This window comes from Protopterus annectens, chromosome 7.part0, assembly GCF_019279795.1.
Source record: "Protopterus annectens isolate FY-2018-M chromosome 7.part0, PAN1.0, whole genome shotgun sequence".
Taxonomy (NCBI): Eukaryota; Metazoa; Chordata; order Ceratodontiformes; family Protopteridae; genus Protopterus; species Protopterus annectens.
The window spans coordinates 123,074,138-123,094,980 of NC_056739.1; the positions used below are offsets into that span (position 1 = coordinate 123,074,138).

General features: G+C 42.8%; 1 protein-coding gene across 2 annotated transcripts in view; it reads right to left on the minus strand.

Moving 5' to 3' along the window:
- Positions 1-352: 352 nt before the first annotated feature.
- Positions 353-20,843, minus strand: part of ILRUN (inflammation and lipid regulator with UBA-like and NBR1-like domains) — a 778,716-nt gene continuing 758,225 nt past the window's right edge. For both annotated transcript variants that reach the window (XM_044076557.1, XM_044076558.1), the window contains exon 5: positions 353-4,913. In XM_044076557.1, coding sequence (XP_043932492.1) covers positions 4,878-4,913 — 36 coding nt within the window. In that variant the 3' untranslated portion in view covers positions 353-4,877. The remainder of the gene's footprint in view (positions 4,914-20,843) is intronic.

Consider the following 20,843-nt stretch of genomic DNA (forward strand, 5'->3'; position numbering starts at 1 on the left):
TTTACCTGTAACTACTCACCACGTGTGTAGTCTAGCTCAGCTTAGATGTTGAAATGCCTTGGGTGTGCTCCAAGTCTTGACATTTTGCAAAGACAGTATGCAAACCAAAGCCATACAGTTAGGTTGTAGTCAAACACATATTACAATTGAGCAGGAGATACGTATCTGAAGTGTTAATTCAAGTGTCTTGCGCTAACCTCAGAGAATAATCTATAGTCATGTCATGTAGAATGGCACCGTTTATCAAACAAGACTGCACACCTGCATGCTCTCTTTACCCGCTTTAAGCTTCTCCATGATTCAGTCTGCTCTTGCTGTTACCCAATGAAAAAAGAAACATAAACCATATGAATTTATCATTCAGTGTTAATTTAATAATACAAATTTGTATTTATACAGCAAGGAAAAGCCTCCATTCATTTATATTAAATGTGCTATCGTAAGACTCTTCCCTGTTTGACTCAGTCAACACCACCCAGCTTCATACATGCACTCCCCCATTTATAATATCAGCCAGAAGATTCAAACTCAACACTCACACAGGAAGAAAAGCAGGAGGGAGAAAAAACACAGGACAGTGTGCACTTTTCATGGCTTCTTCTGCAGAAGTACTCCAAAGCAGCAAAAGGATCAAAGTTTAATTTGATACTTCATCAAGTAATGATAAACAAGGCCATAAAACTAGTTCAGATGTGTAAGTTTTTCATAAAACAAATCCCAGAAGATGCAAAAAAGGCAAGATCTGAGACGAATTAGCAGACTGCCCACTAACAGAACATCCCCCAAAAATAAAATCAGTGCAACAAGGAGTTATACTCCTGTTACCCTGCATTCATAACAGTGGTGCATCTAACATCCCTCTTGTACAGAAAAGGAAAGTTAAGATAATGTTTTCATTAAATATATCTTAATACAGCAAAAAAAAAAACAACACAGTACCACTCAAATGCATTAATTATTAATTTTTGGTTAAAATTGTTAAGGTTCCTGTGGGGGGGGCTCAAATTTGTGGCACACCATTCCCATCAGCCAGGCCAGGGTTCTCTTTTCTAACTTTAAACTTAGACTTAGGAACTCAAGTATGCAAGAAATTAGTCATAAAACATCACCTACAAAGCTACAATGCAGTCAGAATGGTGGATCAAACTAGAGCAGCAATCTGTCCATTCTTAACCCTTCCACATCAAAAAAAGACTGCACAAGACCAAATATGGCTCAGTAACACCACTCAAGATTGTAAAAGGTAGCTGTCCAGCACTCCTGCTGGCCACAGTTTGCGTTTATGTGGGTATGTGACGGTATCACCACCATGGGATCAAAAGGAACAAGTTAAGAGTTCCCAGGGCTGGACATTACATTCAGCCAACACAATACTAACTGTATACAATAATCACCATTCACAGAGACAATCAAAGCTATAACTGGTGACAACCATTGTAAAAAAACAGCCAAAAACAGCTGTCTGAAGTCACCCTGCGGATTGTACCTGCAATACAAATAAAAGCACATGCACAGCCATTTAAAGATAGAAACTAAAAATGTTTTATAATATTTTAATACCATACAACTTCCCTTGCAACGTGCGATTAAGTATGAATTTAAAATATGTCACATCTCAAAATTGCTCATGGGGACAGGCATAATGTATTTTTCAGCCGTTTTCTCCAGTGCACTCAGATGCCCTCCAAATCAGCATCACTTTGTGCCATTTACTCTGCATCAGGTCCTTCTACCCATCCATGGAGTGAGAACATGCCAAACTGCTACTTTATAAATTTCTGGTGGGACTACCTGTATTTTTAATCAGCAACACCATCTAATTTATGCTCTTTGCTTTTCAAAATCATAACTTGGCCCTTTCTGTTTCGGGTAGAGAAAGTAATCAAGTTATTTGTATGAAATAGTAAAATTCTTTTTTGTAAAATATAGTCCTCACCTCTGAACACCACAGTGACAGTTTCTTTGATGTGCTCTTTTAGCTGTGAAAAATAGCTGCCTCTCTCTGCAAAACGGCTGTGTCTGTTGTTTTACAGTAGCAAACAGACAAGAAAGCCTGCAAACACCAGACTGAATAGATTTATGGCCCTGGTAGGCAAAGATACAGAGGTCAGGGAAAAACAATCTAAACAGAAAGAAACATAAGATTTAAAGCAAACCCAACATAATGTGCACAGGAGAAATTAAGCAGCAAGGAAATAAATACACAAAATGAGGGGAGAGTTAAGTCATGCTACATTTTAAATATTGTAGTAGAGCAATAATTCTGTATGGAGGAAAATAATTTAGGGTGTGTGTACTGTTTAACGGCACACAGCAAAACACATAGCGTCATCAAACATGTGAGGCAGTCCTTTCTACTCCTCTCTCAGTTAAACGAGACCGACCACCTACAAGCATAACTATGTATTCATCTGTGCTTGGCTGAGTGTGTAAACTTAACCAGTGACATCACTGAGGATAATGTACTACCCGTTGGTTCAAGGATTATTATATACAAAGCTTATCAAACAATAGTCAGATATAAGCTGGTCATTACAGGCATCATTTGCAACTGCCTGATCACTCAGACAAGTGTCCACCATGTCATAAAAACATAAACATTAGAAGGTATCGAGGGCAGTATGACCTCAGACCGCACCCTGCTTTCTAATGCTAGCTGACATTCCATCTACAGCTTTATTCTACAAGTCTAGTATATAAAGCAATAAATCCAACTTGATGTAAATGCAAAAAACGATGAAACACTGCTAGGTCTGCTCCCCCTGAAAGGGGGCAACATGCATGAAGCTTTCATGGCTGAAGCTCCACTCAAACCAGGTAAGTTTAATTCCTGAAGCACAAGCCAGCGGCTCAGCGAACAGAAGTTCTACAGCTACAGCAATGCTGGCACCAGGTTCAGGAGTTTCCAGCTAAAACTTTCACTCATACTAATCAATACTGATCCATTCGTTCAAAATCCCCTGCCATATATGGCACAAGATGCCATACTGGTCAGCCCCTTCCCCCATATCACAATGGATTTGCTTTGCAGCATGAATATGACAGGAAAGCAGCATGCTGTAGTCTTCTACTAACAAGGAAAAACACAGGCACAAAGTAAAGAATGTGTGCATTTACACAGGCACCCAGTAGTTCACAACAGCTCCCCTTCCCACAACAAAAAGGGAGTGTGTTTGCAAAGGTGTGAGGCAAGTGACAACAGAAACGGCGGGCAATACTACATGTCCCTGCTAATATCTAGCAGCAAGCTTGCCACACACTACAGATGTTTTTTATGCAATCTTAAATCACATCCACCAAAATGCAAAAATGTCAGCCTAGGAGCTTCCTTTTTAAAGACAGCAAAATATAAAAAATATATTCGTAATGCAACACTGTACAACTAGCCAACATTAAGTTTACACTGAATGTATGATGGAAGGTCAACATACACAGATTCCAACAGAAAAGCCTTACATGTACAACCCCTGGGACTTCTCAAACATTAAAGTGATAATCAGCTACTATTTAATAACTACAGGAGCAATAAAACATGCATGGAAAACTTTTCTCCAAAGGAAGAAAAAGCAGTGGCACTCAGGACTGGTTTACTTGGGGAGCAAATTACATCTCCCTCTCCCCTCCCAACCAGGATCTCACTTCTTCCCCATTCTGCTAATCTGAATTCACAGTTATATGCTTGTAGTGAGTAGTGGGCTAAACAAAGTGCTCAAATGAAAAATGTGCTTAGGGTTTTCAAATGGAGGCGAAAGAGAAATCCTCTTTTGTTAAATCAAACCTGCTAACTCCACAGAAGTTACTGAGTGTTTCTACTGGAAACTGCCAACATATAAATGAAGTTAAAAATAAAATGACAGTGAACACTACTAAAACTGACACACAAAAATTAAACCAGCAATTCTGTAGTGAAAAATAAAATGACAGTGAACACTACTAAAACTGACACAAAAATGAAACCAGCAATTCTGTAGTGAAACATTGGGACTAATTACTTTGATTAAAACACTGTAAGTTGCATCCACACTCTTAAAAGCCTGACTTACAATGTGACCCCCCCCCCCCCACAAAAAAAAAAACATACAAAAACAAGTGGCACATGTTTAAGTGTGTACAGCATAGTTACAGGACTTGTCACCATTTGCTTTGGTTGTGGGAAGAAAGTCTTTGCTAAACACAAGTCAGTACTACAGGGCAGTCACTATGAAAGCAAAATGGAGGGGGCGGGCACAGCAGTCTCTGTCCATAGAGGATAAAATCAGTGCATTCCTGGAGGCAGCAAACTACTAAACTCCCTAACTACCACAAAAATAGGAGAGAAGGGGACCGAATACATACTATGACAAAACACGTCCTTTGGACAGATTTATAGAAACAAACAACCTGAGCAACATGCCCAAGTTTGTCAACGGTCACACTGTATGCAGAAAAACTTAAGTGGACACACGAGATGAAGATCAGTCACAAAAAAGTGTGCACTGTCCTTTCTGAAGAGAGTCAAAGTGAAACAAGATACAAAATAATTAACATATGTTCAGAAACTACAATCACTCTTTGTAGGCAAAATAATTTCAAGATGGCTTTGCCTTTTTGCTCCGACTACCCAATCTGTGACGAGGACTTCTAAAAAAACTTGTCTGTATTTAAACAATTAACAGCACTCCTTTTAAATTAGCATCCATTCATGCATTCATTTAAGTTTCTTTTTTCTTTTTTGTAAATTTGCACTTTCTTTCCTGAAAGGACCAGGCGTACATTTCAGGATCTCAGGCAGCAGCAACTCTGTGCAGTGTCAGTGAAAAATCAAAGATCCCCCGCTGCCTCAATCCAAAAAATAAGCCTGTTGCACTAAATTCCTCTTCATGGCAATACCCGTTTTTTCAAGACTCTCCAAATGGACAAGGACCATGGAAACCCTGTAAGGAACAGAAAAAAATGAACAAAAAAAAAAGTTAGGTAACAGAATCGGATCACCATTAAAGCAATGTTTTAGTCACTTAACCACCTTGAAAATGACAACAATTACATTGTCAGTACAATACAAAGTAGAGAAACCCTGCATTGGGTCAATACCACTACCCCAGCCAGGTTAAAATAAATGCACCCATTACCTATGAATACACGCTACTGCAGCTTAAAAAACACAGTAAAATGGCACACTCCAAGAACAAAAATGAAAAAAAAAAAAAACATTCTGAACAGTGAAAATTAACCCAGCAGTGCAAAAACAAGTTTCAGTACAATGTCACTTTTGGCTACCATGACCATGCACTTGGTAAACACCCAGGGGGCTTGTGGTGAGACCAATTGGGATGGATCTCAAATGAAAGTGACCGGCCCCCATACAGAAACAGAGAAACCTTCTGGCCACATTTTTGCTACTTTGATGTAGAGGCAAGTATCCTGGAGATCAATCTAGCACATCTAATCATTTGCCTGTAGGAATGGCAAAACTACTTTAGACCATGACCATTCTGAAGCAGGTCTTTTTGACATGCAGGACAAGTTTGCTTAGGTCTAGTACTGGCCAGCATCCTTGTTGTTGTTCTGAACCAAAAAGAACCCAGAACACAAACCTAACCTGCCTGATTCCAGCATGACCTCTTTGATGGCTCTCTTGTGAAGAGGAGAGAGGATTCGTCTTCTGGCCACTTATTGCTGGTTGGGGTGGAAAGCCCACAAGGCTGTTTGGAAGGGAAGGTGTACAGAAAAAGGGTATGCAACAGTCTCCGGATAGTATTCCACTGACTCAAAAATCCTGTGTGATGGTCACCCATGTGTGCAAGCAAAGGGATAAAAATCACAAATGCCTCCAAAGGGGAGCAACAGGACAGCCCTTCAGGGACAGTTAGGCTGTCTACCAGAGAAGGGTCCCTGATATGCCTGGTTCTGCAGACCTCCACAACCTCAGGGCCTGCGTCCATTAAAGGGGTCATCTCTTTCACAGCAGACCCTGTCAAGAGGTAGGCTCAAAGGGTTGCCTCCAGGATTTTCTAAACTGTACTCTACTGTAAGAGTGGTGCAGGATATGTATGAAGGTAGTGTGACAGTGGTGAGGTCTGTGGTGGGAGTGACGGATGTGTTTAAGGTGGATTACATCAAGGATCAGCTCTGAGCCCTTTCTTATTTGCAATGGTGATGGACAGGTTGACAGACGAGATCAGAACAGGAGTCCCCGTGGACTAGGATATTTGCAGATGACATTGTGATCTGTAGTGAGAGTAGGGAACAGGTGGAGGAGACCCTGGAGAGGTGGAGATATGCTCTAGAGAGAAGAAGAATGAAGGTCAGCAGAACTAAGGCAGAATATGTGTGTGTGAATGAGAGGGAGGATAGAGGAATGGTGAGGATGCAGGGGGGGTAGATGTGGCGAAGGTGGTTGAGTTTAAATACTTGGGATCTACAGTTCAGAGTAATGGCGAGTGTGGAAGAGAGGTGAAGAAGAGAGCACAGGCAGGATGGAATGGGCGGAGAAGAGTGTCGGGAGTGATTTGTGACAGACGAGTTACCAGTAAGATTGAAAGGGAAAGTCTACAAGAGGGTAGCGAGACCAGCTATGTTATATGGGTTGGAGACGGTGGCATTGACAAAAAAAGCAGGAGTCAGAGCTTGACGTGGCAGTGCTGAAGATGTTAAGATTTGCACTGGGTGTGACGAGGATGGACAGGATTAGGAATAAGTATATTAGAGGGTCAGCCCAGGTTGGAAGGTTTGGAGACAAAGCCAGAGGCGCAAGATTATGTTGGTTTGGACAGGTGCTGAGGAGGGATGCAGAGTACATTGGGAAAAAGATGCCAAGAATGAAGCTGCCAGGTTACAGGAAAACAGAAAGACTTAAGATAAGGTTTATGGATGTGGTGAGAGAGGACATGCAGGTGGTTGGTGTGACAGAGCAAGATGCAGAAGACAGGAAGAAATGGAAACAGTTGGTCCGCTGTGGCAACCCCTAATGGGAGCAGCCGAAAGAAGACTCTACTGAACTCCTGCTGGGTCTCAAATTTCACATCTAGTACAGATAGCATTTCCACATTCTTTCTGTCTCACTGCATTCTTTTTCTAACCAAAAGACAAAAATAAGGATAACTCATCATAAGGGCCATTGGTAAAGAGCGATTTAAAACTGTCTGCAAAAATTACAGATTAAGCCAGACATCACTCCTCATCACAGCTCCATCGGTTGCATTATAAAGAGTCACACTGAGAGATCATCAGTATTAAACATTGGGCCCAGTATGCTGCTTTCTAGCATCAGGAGTGGGCAAGTCTTTTCAGACAGGCTAAGGTTTGCTCTGATCAATCTTTCTGAAGTGTGTCTGTCTGGGTGCCTGTCTGTGTGGCTGTGTACCTGTCTGTGTGTGTGTGTGTGTGTGTGTGTGTGTGTGTGTAGTAGTTCAAGGCCAATAAGGCAAAGATGCCTGAAGCATATGACCACTTCTCCATCTTGTCTGGGACACAATGTTCAGCAGATGGACAGTGGTTGCATCCTCCATTAGCTATTTTTTTAACAGCTCCTGCCCAGACGAATGAACCAACTAGGGGACTCGGACAAAAATTACAGTTGTGTAAGTAAACTCACCATAACAGTAAATGTTCAAATGATCACTGCAGCAATAGGCTTAGCTATATGGATGATATTCTGCCAAGAATATAACATGCAGCTTCCAAAGCTTCAGGCACCTTCCACATGCCCAAACAGTTAGTCAGCTTGAACTAAACTGACTAAAAAGACAGGTTTGGGTGCCGAACACTTCAGAGCTTTCATGCCAACAAAAAATGGGAGGCCCTGAAACAAAAAGTGTCCATACCCTGGCACAAACACACAAAAAACAGAGAGGATGGAGAGAGGGAGACACTACCGCAGAAGTGATTAAACATAAGTTTACTTGCACAACTGTACTACATTCATCATACTGATCATTGATGAAGTAGCTTTAGCAATATGGGTAGATTAGGCTAGCTTACTACATTTGGGGGGGTGGAATGTGAAAGGTCCATGAGCCCCTGGAGAATGGTCTTAGCAAAGCTTGAGCTAGAATTAAAATAATCAAGCTTGTAATGCCTTGTAAACAGATGTATAAAGGGAGCAGGTAGATGCTTCTAGTATCCAATCCTTTTCAAAAAGCCACAGATGAAGCCAAAGCCCTGGAAAAGTGGGTATTAACCCTGCCTGGAATAGTTTTGTTGTAGGGAATATAACAAAAAGTAATAGAGGGAGAGAACTATTTGGAAATGGTCTGTTTTGACAAAGGTTGCACCTTCTTACCTTCACAAGAATGAACGGACACGATGATTTGAAAGATTTTGTTCAATCAAGATAATACCGGAAGGTATGGAGTATCTTTTTCTCCCTCATTTTTAGGTTCAGGAAAGAAAACCGGGAGATGAATACTTTGGCTTAAAGAAAACTTGGCTTCACTTTAGGCATAAAAAAATGGATTAGTTCTCAAATAAAACCCTGTCTCTGATGAAGAGGTAATGGTTGACTCAACATAAGAGCTTGCAACTCAAACTCTTCTTACAGAGGTCAGAGCCATCAGTAAAATAGTTTGCCCAGTTAAACATTTCAAGTTAGCCAAATTAAATGGTTCAAATGGAAATAATTTTGTTTTAGAAAGGCTAATACTAAGACCCCAAGGAGAGGTCACGTTTTTTCCTTGCATGCCTCTTACGCAAAACTCATTTCCAAAACATTTTGACATGAGAATGCACTGAAGAGGAGGACCCATGGGCAGACATACTGAAATGGCAGATAAATGAACCTTGATGGAAGCGTAAGAAAGACCATATGACAGTAACTCAAAAATACTGTAAAACCAGAGAAACACTAGCCCTGAAAGGGTGTGGGTATGCTGTTGGCACCAACTAGAAAACCTTTTCCACTTGTTAATACAGGACTTTCTAGTAGTAGGCTTTCTTGCCTCCAGCCATATCTGCTGCATGTCCTCAGTAAAGGGGAATTAAGATCCTATCATCCAGGCAGTCAGTTGAAGTTGACTGAAGTCGAGGTGAAGCAAAGACGCCAATCCTGTGTAGTAGATCCATTCTGTGAGGAAGCTTGTGGTATCTCTTATTTCCAAACATAGGAAGAACCACGGTTTCTCTCCTGGGAAGAAGTCACTTTGAACTCGGGGGATTCCCTTCTGAATCTTAAGTACCCTAGATATCCGTGAAAAGGATGGAAAAGCATAGAGCAACATTCCTACCCAAGGAAAGGAAAAGGCAGTCTTCCAGACATTCCTGTATGGCGTCCTGGAGCAGAATCTTGCCTGCTAATTATTCACAGGGGACGCTAATGGCTCTTCTTGAGGAACTCCCCACAAAAGAAACAAATTTTGGAAGACCCCCCCTGATCTAGTTTCCGTTCGTGTCTGCCCTCATCCTTCTCAGCTCGTCTGCCACACAATTTTGCTCTGATGGAATATAGAACGCCTGTAGAATGAGACAATGCAGTGAAGCTATATCCCAAGCTAACATGGTAGATCTGCAAAGGGTGTTATAACCTGCTTCCCCCTTGCTTCCTGATGAACACGACTGTGGTATTGTCTGTATCAACTTGAAGAGGTCCAGTGGACTTGAGTGCCTCTATCAGGGCACGCGTTTCTTTTATATTATTGTGCTTGCATCTGTCCTTGGCATCCCACGCACCTTGCACTTCTATCCCTCCTAAAACTGCTCCCCAAGCAAAGTCGGTGGCGTCTGTGGTGACTGGCCACTTTGAAACAGGGAGGGAGAAGGTGAGACCTGGGTTTAGGGAAATTTGCTGTCTCCACCAAAATTCACTTCAGAAAAATCCCAGCACTAGGATTTGAAAGGTTGCTGGCACTGGGACCAAGGAGATTTCAAATATCACTGCATCATTCTCGTGTGGAGTCTTGCCAGAGGTATCATGAGAATCATAGATGCCATGAGACCCAAACTCCCTCACAGTGGCTGAAGTCTGATGGAAAAACCTTAGAAACGTATCTATATATTTTTTTCCAGTGGAGAAAATCTTTTTTACTGAGGTATCTAGCTGACACTCCAGGAACACAATACTGTATGGAGAAGTCAAAAAAGGCTTTTGAAGGTTCTCTTGGAATCCCAACTTGTGTAACAGATCACTCACCCAAATAAGAGATTCCTGACACTGAAAAAGACTGCAAAAATAAGCAAGTTATCTAAATATAGAAAAATGTGGACACCCTGTAGTCTGCAGTGAGCTATAACTGGAGCTATACACATTGTGAACACACTTGGTACAGTGGATAATCCAAAGGGTACGAAAGAGAACTGATAATGTGATCCAGACACACAAAACCTTACGAAATGCCTAAAGTCTAAATAAATAGGGACCTAATAAACACCATTTATATCTAGTGTTACTAATAACCTTAAATGAGGAAGAAGAGGTAACATGTTGTGTGAAGTGAGAGCATTTTGAACTTGGGTACTAGCATAAACAGGTTTAGGAAAGAAAGATCCAGAAATGGTGTCCAAGCATCATCTTTCTTTGGCACTAAAACAACCTTGAATTAAAATCTTTCCAAACCTGGTATGGAGAAACTGGTTCTATTACTCCCCGAGACAGCATGCGCTGAAAGACAAAGGAAAATACAGGAGTCTGGTGGTTGAGAAATTATCCCCCCCTCCCCCGAAAAGGAGAATTTCCCCTCTGCCATTTGTAACCTTGATGAATGAATTTCAAAACCCATTGGTCTGAAACTATCTGGTGCCAAAGAGATAAGTGGACATTCGGACTTTCTGGAAGGGAAAAGGGACTGGCAAAGTGGGAGGGGGAGACAAGATCCCTTAAATCAGTCATTCTGCCCTTGTTTTTTTTTGGGGGGGGGGGGCTTGGATTATTTTTGGAACCTCCAGGCCATTTCTTAAGTGTCTGTTTACCCACATTTTGGCAAAACTGTTTTTGTTTTTAGCTGAAATTGGATGAAGGGTTAGAGAATCACTTTGAAAAATCTTAGATTCCCTGCATCAACTTCCCCCTTTCACACACCTTTTGATAACCTCTGTAGCATAGGAAACAAAAACTAAGTCTGTCCAAAGAAAATTTTAAAATCTAATTTTTCACATCAACTGGGAGGGTCTGTGAAAACAGCCAGACAAACCTCCTCAAAATAGTACCAGTGGCCATAACATTTGAAGAATTATCAGCTCAGTCATGCACATACACTGTAAACAATGAGTTGTGACCTGTAAAATGTAAGAAACTTGAAGCAAATTTTCCTCACAAGAAACTGCAGACAAACCATTCCTCATACTTTCACAGTTAGTTAGAATAAACATATGAGCCTAACTATTCTAAATTCTGAAAATCAGTTACAGAAGCACACACTTTCTTCCCATACTTAATCTTATTATTCCTTGTCACAGCAAATGTTTAGCAGTAGTAAGACTGACTACAGCTTCATCTGTTGGCTTAGCTTTGGGATGAGTGTATAAAAAATTGAGGAAACTAAATTTGTGTTACACTCACCACAGCTGTAGATGTCCGAGTAAATTAATGTTGCAGTGCTAACTTAAAAAACACACACTGTGACAACAGAAGAACAACTCCAAAACTGCAAAGCTTAATCAACGCTTTCGTTAAAACTTCTTCGGAATAACTATGGCGACTGTAGTAACAACTCCATTAGCTTCAGACCTTAATAAATCAGTTCCAGCATTGGAGAACATTAACAGCAATAATAATGGTTCAAAAAACGGGAAAAACATTTCCAAAGCGGTGAGACAGAACCAGAATCGAAGCAGGAGCCGCTTTCGAAGATAAGTACTGTTTTGGAGATTGAAGTGAGCTCTTTGGTTAAAATATACAATTACAGTTACAATTACAATAACATACAGTTAACCATTGACCAAGAACGTTTGTTGAAGCTCGGTTTGGGGTTCATTCCGAGCAAACGTGCTGACTTAGCCAATACATTGTTGAACTTGAAATTATATACAAGAAAACTGAATTTGATGTTTGTTCTTAAAGATGTTGATGTTACTTCTAACGTTATTATTAGAAAACCTTCCATTTTTAACCCTACATTACACATAATACTATAAAAGTTTTTGAGATGTTCTGTTCTAATGAAATTAGATTTTTATTGGTTAACAAACCTGCACATTCTTTTTGCAATTTATCAAAGGAAGAAAGTAATCTGCGGTGGTGGTGCTGCGTTAGCGTTGTCACCTCACAGTAAGACGTTGTCCTGTTCGATTCTCAGCTAGAGAGTCTTCTGTGTGGACACATGCGTGAATGGGCGTACCTTTGTTTAAGGTTGTGTGTCAGGGCCGGCAACTCGGCGCGTAAAAATTACTGCCAATCATTAGTGGACCGGAGTTCCGCTGTGATGACCCCTAACCGGGAAAAGCCGAAAGACACAACAACATCAAAGGAAGAAAGTAAAGCACTTACTCAGCTGACCAGCAGAACTGATTTGAGATTTATGAAGGCCGATGGGGGGTTGGTGTTGATGTACACTGGGGATTATGTTAAAGCTATGAAAACCCTTCTGAATAATCCCGAAGAATACCATGAAGTTAGCTTTGATGTTACTGATCGAAGTTATGAGTATATTAAATATGCTTTATATGATTTTTTTATGAATGGTGAGCTGGCTTCTGATTTATATGATTTTTCAGTTGATCATCCTAGGGTACATGCTTTATCTGGAATTCCCAAAGTACATAAAAAAGCTATTAACCCCCCCCCCCCCCCTTTTCGGCCTATTGTCTCTTCTGCTGGAAGTATTACCAAGGGTATTTCCCTATACTTGGAAAAATTACTCAACCCTTTAGTGCAAGGTTTGGCTTCATATATAAAAGTCTCTTGGTCTTTTTTAGAATCTATTAGAATGTTTTACTTGAGAGCAGTGGCGTTTTTTTCAGTGATGATAATTTTTTCTACTAACTGTAGATGTGGTCTCTTTATACATTTCCATACCTCTTGAGTTGGGGTTGGAATATGTTGCTAATTTTTTGAGTAAGTACACAGTGTGGTCTGAAAGTTCAGTAAAGACAGTACAGTTGTGTACCTACTATAAATGTAGATGTTCGAGGGTATTCACTGTTGCAGTCATTACACTTGGGTTATCCTGCTGGCAGGCTACCCGCAGTCGGCCTGAATTCTAAAGTCTAGGTCCGGCATCGGTTGCTGTAGCCTCTTCCCTGACGTCAGTGCGCCAGGGGTATAAAAGATGCAGCCAACGCCATTTTCTTCAGTTTTTCTTGCCCTAGATGTCAGGTGCCCACAAATTGGTATGCTGAAAATTATGCCAATAAAGTATGCTTGCACAAAAATAATAATTTCCTTCATCTACAAGCAAATACACCAAATAGGTTGTATAGGATAGAGAAGTACAAATAAGTCCCAGCAAAGAAAAGGGGGATGGTGGGTGGGTAACCAGGACTGCAACACTGAATACACTCGAACATCTACATTTATGGTAAGTACACAACTGTACTATGTTCATCGTGTTTCACTGTTGCAGTCATTACACTTGGGTTGAATCCCAAAGCTGAGGTTGGGTGGCTGGGTCTAAATAGAATTAGGAGTGGCTATGAGGCCCTGCAGAACTGCAGTGGCAAAGCCTGCTCTGGATTTAGAGTAGAGAGGTAAGTGGTAGTGCCTGGTAAAAGTGTGCACTGAACTCCAAGTTGCAGCCTCTAAAATGTCTTTGGTTGGTACTCCTCTGAGGAAGGCTGCTGAAGTGGCTGCTGCTCTGGTTGAGTGAGGCCTAATGCCCTTAGGCACTGATTTGCCATGTTGTGAATAGCAGAAACGAATGCAGTGTTCTATCCATTTTAAAATAGTCTGCTTTGAGATAGCCTTTCCCTGTGATCCTGCAGCATATGCTACTAAGAGTTGCTCAGTCTTTCTGAAAGCTTTAGTTCTGTCCAAGTAGAAACGTAGCTGTCTGTGTATGTCCAAAGAATGCAGGAGTCTCTCACCCTTATTTTGTGGGTTTGGATAAAAGGTAGGCAAATGAATGGTTTGGTTAAGGGCCACGCTGGACATTACCTTAGGCATAAATGTCGGGTTCATCCTCAGAGAAACCCTGTCTGGATGGAAAATGATAAAAGGCTCCACAGCCATGAGTGCCTGTAACTCTGAGACTTGTCTTGCAGAGGTTATTGCTAGGAGCAGAGTTGTTTTCCAAGATAAGAACTTTATTTCAGCTGTGTTGGCTGGCTCAAAAGGCAGCAGTGTGAGTTTTTCCAAGACATAATTGAGGTCCCAAGCAAGTATTGGTGCTCTCCTTGGAGGTCTTATGTTTTTAGCCCCTCTCAGGTACTGTCTTAGTAACGGATGTGAAAAAATAGGTGGTTCCGTCTTGTAATGAGCTGAAATGGCAGAGGCATGGATTTTAATTGATGAAAAGGACAGGCCTTTGTGTCCAGCATCTCAGTTAGGTATTGTAAAATCCGAGGAATATTTGGTACAAACATGTCAACTCCTTGTGCCTAGTTCCAAGCGCAGAATCTTTTCCATTTTTCTGTATAAGATTTTCTGGTACTGGGACTCCTGGCCTCCAAAATAACATCCATCACTGCTTTAGAGAGAGGTGTGTTCTGAATGGCTACATTATCTGCCATGCTGCCAGATTTAGGGCATTGCAGGATCTGATTGTTTTGCTGGATCAGTAAATGAGGAATTAGAGACAATGTCCAGGCTGGGCCTCGAGACAAACTCTTTAGGATTGGGTACCAGTGCTGACGGGGCCAGTCTGGAGCAATCAGAATCATTCTTGGCTTCTCTTGTCTGACCTTTAGGAGTAACCTTGGGGAGGAGAGGCAGAGGAGAAAAGGCATACACTGTTAGGGTTTTCCAGTTGAATGACAGAGCATCCACTTTCCATGCTTGCTTGTGATACGTCCTTGTGCAGAATCTCTGTAGTTGGCAGTTGTGAGGGGAGGCAAATAGATCTATGTCTGGGCATCCCCATTTCTGTATTATAATGCTGAAGACTTGTGGATCCAGTTTCCACTCGTGGGGATCAGTGAGGTTTCTGCTTAGTTTGTCTGCCAGAGTATTTTATTTTTCTTTCCTGGCAGGAATTGCACTTGCAGGTGGACTTGATAAGTCAGTGCTGTGTCCCACAAAGTCATGGCTTGTCTGCAGAAGGGGTAGGAATGAGTGCCTCCCTGTTTATGTACCACATGACTGTAGTATTGTCTGTCCTTAGTAGTTTGTCCTGGCTGGAGTAGATCCTTGAAAGCTGTCAGGGAATTCTTAAAAGTACAGTTTTGTACCTACCATAAATATAGATGTCCGATAGATATGCAACTGCAGTCATAACATATGGGTTGTCCTGCCTCAGGCAGCCCTCGGTCGGCCGGATTCCAAAGTCTGGGTCCGACGTTGGCTGATGTCGCATTTCTCTCCGACGTCAGAGCGGCTGGAGTATATAAGCATCAGCCGACGCCATCTTCTTCAGTGTTTCTTGCCCCAGATGCCAGGTGCCCTCCAAGGAAGGCTGTAATCAAATTGGAAGACAATAATAGGTTTCCAGACAATAAATAAGTAATAAACAGATACACCATAACAGATATCCCCAGCTAAGGATAACAGGGAGAGGAGTGGACCCAAGGCATAGAGGGGAAGGAGGGAGGGAAAACCCGACTGCAGTTGCATATCTATCGGACATCTACATTTATGGTAGGTACAAAACTGTACCATGTCCTTTAAGAATGCAACTGCAGTCATAACATATGGGTTGAATACCATAGCTTAGCTGGGGGAGGTGGTATGCTCTAAGAAAAGGATGGTGTAGCTATCAATCCCTGCAGGACTGCCGAAGCAAAGCCTGCTCTGGATCTGGAATATAAAGGGAGGTTGTAGTGTTTGGAAAATGTATGCACGGAGCTCCATGTAGCAGCTTCTAGAATGTCTTTTGTAGGCACCCCTCTTAAAAATGCTGTAGAGGTGGCTGTAGCTCTGGTGGAGTGTGGTCTGACATTGGCTGGCACACTCTTTCCATGGAAGGAATAACAGAATCTGATGCAATGTCCAATCCATTTTGAAATTGTCTGTTTGGAAATTGTTTTTCCTTGTACTCCAGGGGCGTAAGCTACAAAAAGCTGATCAGACTTCCTACTGGTCTTGGTTCTGTCTAGGTAGTAGCGAAGTTGTCTGTGTATGTCCAAGGTATGAAAGGTGGTATTGCCATTAAGGCCTGTAATTCCGAAACCCTTCTTGCTGAGGTAATGGCCAGCAGGAAAGCTGTCTTCCAGGAAAGAAATTGTAAATCCACAGAAGCTGCTGGCTCGAAGGGAGGTAGAGTCAATTTTTCTAGGACAAAATTGAGGTCCCAAGCTGGTACTGGTGCCTTTCTTGGGGGCTTTATATTCTTGATTCCTCTAACAAAGGATGTGAAAACACAGGTGGATCAGTGTTGTATCTAGCTGAGATAGCTGAAGCATGTATTTTTATGGAAGACTATGAGAGTCCGTTATGTAGCATATCTGCCAAGTATTCCAGAATGAGTGGAATGCTCAAAAGTGATGCATCATGACCCTTGTTGGTATTCCAAATGCTGAATCTCTTCCATTTGGCTGAGTAAGCCTTTCTGGTGGATGGTCTGCGGGCTTCTGTTAGTATCTGCTGAACTTCCTTGGAGAGAGGTAAATTGAGGTTATTTATGGGATTTCCCAAGCTGTTAGCTGTAGCGTCTGGATGTTGGGATGAACTGTCCTGAAGTTGTGTTGAGTCAAAAGTTGGGGCCATTGTGGAAGGGCCCACGTTTTGTTGTGACATATGCTCCGTAGTAGTGGGTACCAGTGTTGTCTTGGCCAGTCTGGAGCTATTAGGATCCCTTCGGCTGCTCTGCTTTGATCTTTAATAACACTGTGGTCATCAGTGGCAGAGGTGGAAATGCATAAATTATTAGGGAGCTCCAGTTGAATGAGAGGGCATCTATTTTCCATGCTTGTGGATGATATGTCCTTGAGCAGAACTTTTGTAAGTGATGATTGAGGTGGGAGGCAAATAGGTCTATGTCCGGCCTGCCCCATGTCGAGGTGAGTCGTATAAAGATGTCTGGATGTAGCCTCCATTCGTGGGGGTCTAGGAAATTCCTGCTTAGACTGTCCGCCAGAACATTGTCTTTGCATGGAACAAACTGGGATTGTAACTGTATGTTTAGACCCAGTGATTTTTCCCAAAGATTCATTGTCAGTCTGCAAAGGGGGTAAGAATGAGTGCCCCCCTGCTTGTTTATGTACCACATCACAGTGGTGTTGTCTGTCCGTATTAGTAGGTGGCCTTGTTGAAGTTGTTGTCCAAAGGCCTCGATGGCATGCATTACTGCTAGCATTTCTTTTTGGTTGATATGCAGATGTGTTTCCTTTGGAGACCACTGCCCTTGAATACATCTGCCCTCCATGTGCGCCCCCCCATCCAAGGTCTGAGGCGTCTGTGGTCATGGTCTGTGTTATATGAGGTTTTTTGAACGACATACCTGTGTTTGACTGGCTTACTGTGGCCCACCATAGAAATTCCTTTTGAAGACATGGAATGAGTGGAATAGTTGCTTCTAGGTTGTTGCTGTGTTGAGACCATAAGCTTTTTAAGTACCATTGAAGCTTTCTCATGTGTAGTCTTGCTAGTGGAACCAGGAGAATGCAGGATGCCATGTAACCCAGGGCCTGTAGGAAACTCCTTGCAGTCATCTGGGTGAGCTTTGCCAAACTTTTGAAGTAATGAGTTAACTTCTTCTGCTTGCCTTCTGTCAGGTAAGCCATTTGAGAGGCTGTGTCTATTTTGGCTCCTAAGAAGGTTATTTGCTGGGGTGGCTGAAGTCTTGACTTTTGAAAGTTGACTGTGTATCCCAGAGCCTGTAGCAAGTGTATGACATAATTCAAGTTTTTTGTCAAGGTTAGTTTGTTGTCCGCTTGTATGAGGCAATCGTCCAGGTACGGGTAGATTTGAATCCCCTGGAGCCTGCAATGAGCAATTACTGATGCCAGGCATTTCGTGAATACTCTGGGCGCAGTAGATAAGCCAAATGGCAATGCTGAGAATTGATAATGCTCTGGCCCTGCAAGAAATCTGAGGTATCTTCTGCAGCTGTGTCTGATAGGGACATGCAGGTATACCCTCCTTGAGGTCCAGAGTAATCAGCCAAGACCCCTTGCCCAGCATGGGAAGGAGTTGCTGTAGAGTCAGCATTTTGAACTTTGGTACCATGAGAAAAGTGTTTAAAGCGGACAAGTCCAGTATTGGTCTCCATTGAGTTTCTTTTCTTGGAACAAGGAACAGTCTTGAATAAAACCCCTGACCTTGTTCTTGTTGTGGAACTTTTTCTATTGCTTTGATCTGAGCAAGCAGAGAAATTTGCTTGATAGCCTCTGCCCTCTGATTTTGTGGAAGGTTTGGCATGCCTTGTTTTCTTGGCAAGGTATGAAAATGGAACCTGTAACCGTGGTCTATAATGTCCAAAATCCATTTGTCTTTTGTCAGTTTGTGCCAATTTTTTGAAAACAAAGATAACTTTCCGCCCAAAGGAGCTTCTGTTTGCTCCTTGGTCAGCGGAACTAGAGGAAAGTCATTGAGATTGTCCCTCATTTCTTTGGTTTGCTGGTTGCCATTGTCGTCCCCTGTAGGATCCTCTGTATTGCCCTCTTCCTCGGGCACGCCTGTTTTTGCCCCTTTGAAATCTTTCAGGATTAGGAAAGGACCAGTTTTTAGAAGGCCAGTTCCTGCTGAATCTGGGCAGCTGAACCTGGAGGAAATCTTTGACTGTCTGAACTGACTTGGCTTTTTCCTCAATGGACTTTAACACATCTTTAGCATTAGCACCAAAAAGCTTGTTCTTTTCCAAGGGTGCGTCAAGAAGTTTTGCCTTAACATGATCTGGTAAAGGTTGTTCTTTTAACCATGCATGTCTACGAATGACCGCCCCTGTCATAGCTGCCCTACATGAAGCCCCCAATGCATCATATCCACACTGTAGAAAGTGATTGCTAACCAGCTGAGAATTATGCACAGCGTTCTGCAAAGACTTCGGAGAGGCCAATCTTTTCTGTAAATCATCTAACAGGAAATCCTGATATTGAAACATGTGAAAGAGACAATTGAGAGCTCTCATAGATAAAGTAGTGGAGGTGTAAACCTTCTTCCCCCATCTCTCTAAGGACCTTGCTTCCCTGTCGGAAGGCAAAGGGTTTTTGGAGGTGGTAGCTGAAACCCCTTTAGGCCCCTGGGAAATTGTTTCTAAATCAACAGCATGGGCCCTAAAGAAATGAGAATGGGTTTCTGGGACCCTATAGTATCTGTCAGGCTTGACAGGAGCAGGAGGAAGAGTATCAGGGGTAACACTGGAGTCAGAGTATAAATCATCCAAAACATCAAGCACAGGAGGTATAGCTAAGGGTCTGTGTGTTGGGGCTTTTTAAGGAAGGTTCGAAGGCGCTTTCTGGAATCTGAATATTCCTGGCCTTGCCATTTAAAATGCTCCCTCATGGAATGCAGAACTTCCCCAAAAGAAATATCCTCAGGAGGAGAGGCTGAGGGAATGGAGTCCTCTGCATCTGAATCCTCATAGGTCTGGAAGGGCTCTTCCTGGCTTTTGGAGTGAACAGAGTCCTCAGAATCTTCATCTGAAGGAAGAGAGTCAGAGGGTTCAACCCTGGGCCTCTTATCAGGAGAAGGCTGGGATCCTCTCTCAGGATGGGTCTGGGAACCTCTGATCAGGGAAATTAAATCTGCGGCCATAGGCATGATTTGAGTTTCAGGAGTAGGCTGAGGTAAGGTTTTAGCAGTAAGATGCTTGGACTTGCTGGCTGCCTTAGCACGTGTGTAGGCCTTGATAGACATGGACTTGCTGGCTGCCTTAGCACGTGTGTAGGCCTTGATAGACATGGACATGGGGAGGCCTAGCCACTCCACATGCAGGAGTGACCTTATCAACAGCAATGGTCTCGGGCATTTCCTCGGTTTCAGTATCCAGAGGAAAATCAATAACTGGCGGAGTGGCCTCCAGTATCGGTAATGCGGTGTCTTCGGTTCGGAGCGGTGGAATAACCGCCTCAGAGGGAACCGGGGCACTCGCGGTTAGTTTTGGCATGGTGTCGGTGGAAGACGCGGGCCGAGGATGTCGGTCCCGGTCTTTTCATTTCTTAGGAGTCTGCATTGTCGGTTGTTCCGACGGCATTGTATAATCAAATTTTTCGCCGAAAAAGTCTTCAGCAAACTCCGCCCGGCGCCTGAGAGTGCGCGTATTGAAGTGACCACAGGCGGTACAGGCCGAGACGTCGTGGTCTGGGCCAAGGCAAGGGAGGCAGTAAGAGTGGAAATCCTTATGAGGTATTTGTTTACCACAAGACAAACTATTTACTTTTTCAGTAATTTCTGACATCGGCTGAGGCAAGAAAAGGTCCCCAACGGGGTACTTAGCTTTTATGATGACTTCGGTTTCGAAGAATACAGGAGCTGACCGACCGGCACTTGCGAACTGCTTCTGCTTTGGGCACCGCGTGGCAAGAAAGACTGAAGAAGATGGCGTCGGCTGATGCTTATATACTCCAGCCGCTCTGATGTCGGAGAGAAATGCGACATCAGCCGACGTCGGACCCAGACTTTGGAATCCGGCCGACCGAGGGCTGCCTGAGGCAGGACAACCCATATGTTATGACTGCAGTTGCATTCTTGAAGGACATCAGCTAGCATCTCTTTTTGATTGATATGAAGATGCCTTTGGCTTGTGGGCCATGTGCCCTGAATACATTTTCCTGCCATGGAGGCCCCCCAGGCATAATCCGAAGCATCTGTTGTTATTGACTGCCTGGCTGTGGGTAGGGTGAATGGCTATCCCTTGTTGTGGTGACAGGCCTGTGCCCACCATCAAAACTCCTGTTGCAGGCAA